The sequence below is a fragment of the Pollachius pollachius genome (assembly GCF_949987615.1).
Source record: "Pollachius pollachius genome assembly, chromosome: 2".
Taxonomy (NCBI): domain Eukaryota; kingdom Metazoa; phylum Chordata; class Actinopteri; order Gadiformes; family Gadidae; genus Pollachius; species Pollachius pollachius.
Window position 1 is genome coordinate 40,170,542 of NC_136935.1, and position 7,182 is coordinate 40,177,723.

The window sequence follows — 7,182 nt, forward strand, 5'->3', positions numbered from 1 at the left end:
GTTATCAAGACTGCATCTGCGATAAACAATAAGCGATAAAAAAAGATTTGACTGATCCTCAAAACTAGACGTTAAAATGGATTCAGTGAGAAAAATGACAAAATCACACACATAATTCTCCACACATTAGGTTCCCCCCTGGCATCATTTCAAACAGACGAAGAAAGGGATTTCTAAGCAGTGAAAAGTTTTCAGCCAGGAAAACGGTCCCTATTGTTCAGTGACATAAAGTGTACAGCTTTATTCCTCCCACCCACTCTTTCAGTTTTGCATAAACTTGAGCTTTATTTGACCGGTCCCTACTCTGACCCCTTTCCTTTAGCCCTGCTTCCCTTTCCATTTGGGGAAAGAGGAGCCTGGTGCCGGCAGTGCCTCTAATCGTAGCTTCAGTCATGGCCAACTGCCTTAAGTCTTTGTGATGCAAACATCTGGGAGACTGACAGGGGAAAGAAGTTTTAAGTTTTAAAGGGGAGAGCACTTAGAGAAGGATATGGGTTTAGTTAACGTTCCCTTGAGGCAAGTGGTGGCTCAGCGGTCCATGGTGTCAATGAGGACGAGCTTTTAGACAAATATTTCATGGTTCCTACCGTGGTCTTCAATGGTGAAGTAGAAGATGTCACTGGTGGCATTGCTCCCGTCCAACAGCACGTAGCAGATCTTCATGTCATCGATATCAGCTGACAGCGAGAAGAAAAAAAAGACAGTTTGAGATAGTTTACAGGTTTGATTTTCTTTTGCTTAATTTACAACCCTGAAGCTTTTTTTTTTTTTTTCAAACAAAATTAGATTCTGGGTGTCATTCAAATTGATACATTTATTTAAATGAATAATCTTGGAAATACATTTGTTTAACTATAAAAATTCACGGCATATTTCATTTAACTGGTAGCATTAAGAAAGCTACTTCTATTCAATATAATGATGATGGAAATCATACCTTTTTTTATACGGTTTTGCTTACCTTGAGTGAAGGTTGTGATGCTGTCGTTGCCCACTGCCGTGTTGATGATCAGGCCATGCAGAGGCGTCTCCGTCACCACGTACTTGAGCACGTTACGGGGGCTGTCTCGGTCCTCGGACCTCAGGGCCTTGCTGGTCACCAGGAACCCCACGTGGCCTGTGGGCAGGAGTCTCAGGGAGGCCGCGGCCCTGTTGACCACAATCTGGGGGATGCCGTTGTCCACTGTGTTGACCCGAATGGTCATCAACTGGGGCTTCCGTGTCTCGTACACGGTGTCGGGGAAGACGTAGAAGTCGGTGTGCGTGCCGTCGGTGACGGTGAACGAGAAGCTGTCGTCGCTCGTCTCTGTACCGTCGTGCTTGTAGGTGATGAGGTTTTCGTTCAGGTCCTGCTTGGTGAAACTGGTTATCGGTTGTGTTTTGTTGAAGAGCAGCTGTCCGTGGACAGGCACCTGGGTGATGATGAACCTCAGATTTTTATCCGGTGTATCGCGGTCCTCTGCCGTCAACTCAAATGGGGTGATGAGCTTGGTTTCTCCCTCTCCCACCACCATTTTGTTAATGGTAAGGACTGGTTTCTTATTGTCCACGTCGGTGATGGACACTCTAAAGGTACGGAAAACCGGGTTGTACCCATCTGTGACCTCAAATTCAAAGCTGTCCATCTTCATCTCGTCGTCCGAGGTGTGGATGTAGTAGACCTTGTTGCCGGCCAGTTGTAGTTGGGTGAAGGTGGAGATGGGAACACCTGGGTGGTCGGTGCACTCCAGATGCCCCCGGCTGGGGGCTCGAGTGATGCTGAAGCTGAGGTGTTCATCTGGAGAGTTAATGTCAGTGGTGCTCAGGAGATCAGTGGTCAGAGTTACTCTGCCTCCTTCTTTCAGAGTCACCCCTTTATTGATAACATCAGGGAACACCATGTCAATACTTCCTATGTTGATGTAGAAGTAACGGTCAATAAGGGGATTAATGCCATCTGTGACATCGAACTTCAACAGGTCACGGATGCCCTCTTGGCCTGTGTGCACATAATGGATCAGCTGTCTGTCAATTTCGTCCTGCGTGAAGTTCATGCCAAGGGTGATATTACCCGTAACATCTCCGAACTTGGTGATGCGTTGAAGATATCCTTGAGTCGGGCCATAGCGCATGACATATGTTAGTGTTTTGTCCTCTGAATCAAGGTCTGTGGCCTTTAACACCTTATTGCTGATTATTTTCGTCTCCCCAATTTCCACTTCAAGTCCATCATTTATGGCCATCCTGGGCGTCTCATCATCAACGGAAATGACCATGATGATCACTTTCTTCGTCACGGTATTTTTCCCATCCGAGAGCCTTATTTCAAAGCTGTCCTCTGTGGTCTCTGAGTCATTGTGTTCGTACACAATGTTGGAGCCCTCTTTGATCTGTTCCAAGTTGAACTTGGTCACCGGGACGGATCCAGTGCTGAGTTGCTGAACTATTACACCATACTTTGGGTTTTTGATGATCTCAAACTCCAGCTCATCCCCAGGGATGTCTGAGTCAGCACCATTCAGGATTGGCGTATCAATGACCAGACTCATACCCTCCATGACTACAAACTCACGGATGAAAATCTCAGGCTTTTCATCATTAGCTGGGATGATGACGATAGGGAAAAAGTGGCGCTCTGAGAAATTGATACCATCTGAGCAACGGAAAGTGAACCTGTCCTCCACCGGTTCCACTCCTTTGTGGATGCTCTGAACATAATAGATATGGCCGAGGCCAATGTCCTTGACACTGAATGCAGTGATGGCTGTGCCGGCCCTCGACTTCTCTGAGCCTGGGGCTGGAGAAACGTTCTCCACATAGCCAGAGGTCGGCTGGACAATGATGGTGCAGAGGATATCGTCGTTTTCTGTGTCAATATCCTCAGTCTTGATGTGCTCCAGAGTAATAACATTCTTCTCCCCCTCAACAACCACAAACTGATCTCCGACAGTGACAACCGGTGGAACGCTGTCCACTGGAAGAATGGTGACGTAAACCCTCAGCCCTTGGATCTTGTTCCCCCCGATCACCCACTGTTCCGACATGTCGGACAGAGTCAGGTTGAACGAGTCTTCCTCTCTCACTGGCCCAATTTCCCCGGATGTGTGGGCGTACACCACCACACCATTTATTATATCCTGCTGGGTGAATCTTTCAGCTGGGACTCCGTTGACCAGGATCTCACCCATCCTGGGCGGCTCCTCCACTATAAAGGTCAACACAAGGTCGTCTGTATCTTCATCGTGGCCCTGAATGACGTTATTTGTTATTTCTGTCGCTCCATTCTCTAGGACATCTATGGAAGCTCCAAGCAGCCCATCGGGGAGGGTGAGGGTGGGGCTCTCATCATCCACAGGCTCAATGCTAATCTTGATAATGATGGGAACCTCGTGGAAACCGTCGCTGACATCCAGCTTGATAACATCAGTCAGGGATTCCTTTCCACTATGTATGTAAGACAGGTGGGAGCTGGCTATGTCCTCAAGCACAAATGTCTCTCCATTTGACATGTCAATGCCTAAGTACTGCAGGATACCATGACGGGGAACCTGGGTCACCGTGAATATAATATTTTCATCTTCGGTATCCTTATCAGTGGCGTGGAGTTCTTTTCTGCTGATAATATGCATACCTCTCTCCAAAACAGTGAATCCAGTGTTAGTTATCACTGGAGGTTTGTTGTCAACGGGCTGTAGGAAAATAGTGAAGACGCCATCTACGGTGTTGCCGGTGGTGTCCTCCACATTGAATGTAAACTGAACCACTTTAGGGGTGATTCCCAGTTCCTGGTCTGGGGGTTTGTAAGCCACTTTGTGGTGGTTGACCTGCGCCTGGGTGAACTCTGTGATCACCGTGTCAGGGCTGTCGGTTAGAACGATCTGCCCCAGTTGAGCAGGGTTGTTCTCATCGGTGTCAGTGGGGGACTTAGTGATGGTGTACTTAATGTCCCTGTCATCTGAATCCAGATCAATGTAAGCCAAAAACGCACTTCTCAAGTGTGTCAGCTCATACTCTTGGACCGTCATGTGAAGCGTGGCCCCAGCACTTAGCTCAGGTGCAAGGTCATCCACAGGGTGGATTTTAATGGTGAATGTGTGCTCTCCAGATTGGTTAGGAGGGTCATTATCGTCTTGCACACGGAAGACCAAGTGGTCGATCATGGTGGTGGTGCTATGGGGTCCGATGTGACGGTAGAAGAGCTTTCCGTCAAGAATATCTTGCTGAAACAACTCGGTCACCACCTGTTCAAACATCTCATCCGTCTCACTGAACAGCCAAAGAGAGGGGTCAGTGGGAGGCTCCACTTGTCTGAGGAGTAGCTGCCCTAGGCTTGAATAAGGAGCTTCTACAATAAATTTAATGGTGGAATCTTCTGAATCAATATCTGTGGCACTCAGGATGAATGGAGAAATCTGCATGACTTCATTCTCAAACAGAACCAGGCCTGTGTTGGCATTGATAATCGGGGGTTCATCGTCCGTGGGGGCGATAGTGATCGGAAACAAAAACTCCACGTCGTTACTACCGTCACTCATTCTAAAAATAATATTATCGCTGTAGGTGTCACTGCCGTCGTGCTGGTACACCACAATGCCTGCGTCTAAATCGGCAGGCGTGAAGAATTTTCTACGTGAGCCAAGTACAGTCAGTTGGCCATGCTTTAGTCCATCAATAACGGTGATTCTCACGTCTTCTAGGTTATCCTCATCGCTGATCTCCAAATTCTGGGAGCTTGACAGGGCTCGCGACTGCCCCTCAAACAGCAACTGCCCTGTGTTCTTGGTTGCCACCGGAGCTAATGTATTCATAGGCTTCACCACAATCATGAAGGCAAAAGTATCAGACACAGCCCCATCCGTGTCTACAATTTCAAACTCAAGCTGGAAAATCCTCTCTACCTCTGAGTCTTCCGAGGGGGGCTTGTAGGCTATTTTGAGATCTTTAATGTCTCTTTGGTAGAAGGATGTGATGGGCAGGTTCTGGTCGTCTGTGCTAATGATGTAACCCTGCTCATTGCTGAGCGGGGAAGTGATGTTGAATATTAAATCATCCGGGTCTGACTCAGTGTCCTCAGCTGCCAGCATATCACTGGTGATAGCCGTCATCACAAACTGATCGATCTCCATCATCATCATGGCTACAAAGCTTGGTTTAGGAACCGTGTTCTCTGCACCCTCTCTTATTCTTACCATCATCTGGAAATGCTCTTGCATGAGGGTGTTGCCATCAATGTCCTGCAGTTCTATCATCATGGGAATATAGTCTCTGTTAGGCGACTTAGTGTTTGCGGTGTGCTTATAGCGGATGCCTTGCTTAACAAACTCATCACAGTCAATCATCTGGCCGTTGGTGGAGTTATTCAAAAGCATGCCATACCTTGGAAGACCTCCGGCGCCGACCAGAGTGGCCATCTTACACTGTGTCACACCATCCTCAAAAGAGAACTCCAGACCCTTTTTGTCAATGGGGTTGCTGTTTCCGTTGAGCTTGTCCACAGACAGAGGCATATTCCTGGTTAGGATCTCCAGCTGCCTGAACACCACCTCCACCTCCAGCATGAAGGGGATGATCACTGTTTCCGTCTGGGAGTCGTAGCGCAGCTGAAGCTTCACCCGGTCCGTGCTGGGGCTCCGAGCACCGAAATGGATGTACTTCACTTCGTCTGTCCCAAACTCACATGGGAACCTCTTAGGGGACAGGGTCCCGGGCGTCTGGGCCAGTGGGTCATTGTCCAACACGGTGATTTGACAGCGGTCCCCTGGCTGCACGTCTGTTACCAGGTCATTGATGGGGTCCAAAAAAACTGACCTCCCCAAGGGAACTCTGATTCCATTGTTGGCAACGATAATATCGTCTTTATTAAGTCCGGCTCTTTGGCGATGGAGGAAAGCTGGGTCATAGGGCTCAGCTCTGACCGATGCAAAGAAAGAGGCCACAAATACAAGAAGAAGGCATCTCAAAAGTGCCCTTGGTTGAGATTTTTGCAGACAACCAGCCATATCCACTGCTAGTTGCTCTGCATTTAATGCAGAAATCAGTGGGAATACACACTGTCCTATCCACTAAAGAAAAAAAGAAAAAGGGATCAGCAATGGAAAGCAATGTATTCTACTCTTCTCTCTCTCAATCTCTCTGTATCTCTGCTCTCTTGGGTTGGCTGTGGCCCTACACAGACTCTCTCCCACTCACCCAATGCATGTGTAGCAGTGGGACTGTGCAGGTAATAATGAAACACTAGAAAGTGCTAGAGCCTGACTCCTCCCTCTGCTTACACAGCCAGGGAGCCGCCTGCCCCCTTGGCTAATTTAAGAAAGGCCATTGGACGGCCTGGGGAAGCACTACCCCCCTTTAGCCCACCCTAACTCCTCACAAGAATGCTGCATCAAAAGGTATTTTGTGGATTGGTGGGGAGAACAAAAGTATCAATGACTATCTTTAATTCCTGCCACATATTAAGTACCAACACAGAATAACTGAAAAATGATAATCAAACTATTACATGTGTTTAAGTTGCAACCTCTGTCACGAAAATATTTAGTTATTTCATGGATGGTTAATCTATAGTAATGGCATTGCTAAAAGCTATAACAAAGGAATGGAAAAGTCCTCCTGTTAAGCTAATGTTTTGTAAAAAAAAGTAGAGAGTAATATTCTATGGAGAAAAATATCTTAGGAAAGCATTTGATTCATTGTTATGGTATTTCTTAACCTGCTTTCATTAAAATCCCTAAATCTCAGGCCAGCTGACATTCCTGTGCATTCCTGTAGTAGAAGTGAAAACAATGTAATGCAAATACAAAGTCAAACCTAAGCACAAGTGTACCCTCTTTGTAGGGGATGGTTTGAAGCCATAAAGACCATCTCTCTGGGACGTCCCGGCACCACAGGTCCCTGCGGTTTCCCACAGAGTAGCTAGCGTCTCTCCAGCTGGTCTGACAGGTGGATGCCTGGACCCAACAGACAAAAAGATCTAGAAGCAGTCTGAATAGCTTTAAATACTTTAAATCAAACAATGTCTGTCCTAGAATGCTAAAAATTCACAGGCACTTCATTTTAAGAGTTGATTTCATTAATCAACTCAGTGTGTTCAAATTGTGCTCCTTCTTAAATCAACCTAGCATACTTGACATTAAATCACTCATACTGTAAATGTCCGGCTAAAATGTCTTGATTTATTGGAAGGACGAATCCAATCTTGCTTTT

The 7,182-nt window shown here is 46.9% G+C and overlaps 1 protein-coding gene across 1 annotated transcript in view; it reads right to left on the reverse strand.

Moving 5' to 3' along the window:
• frem3 (Fras1 related extracellular matrix 3) overlaps window positions 1-5,978 on the reverse strand; it is a gene marked incomplete at its 5' end in the record, with an annotated part of 34,536 nt that extends 28,558 nt beyond the window's left edge. Inside the window, 2 exons of the mRNA XM_079758659.1 lie at window positions 588-677; window positions 962-5,978. Coding sequence (XP_079614785.1) covers window positions 588-677; window positions 962-5,978 — 5,107 coding nt within the window. The remainder of the gene's footprint in view (window positions 1-587; window positions 678-961) is intronic.
• Between the last annotated feature and the right edge of the window lie 1,204 nt (window positions 5,979-7,182).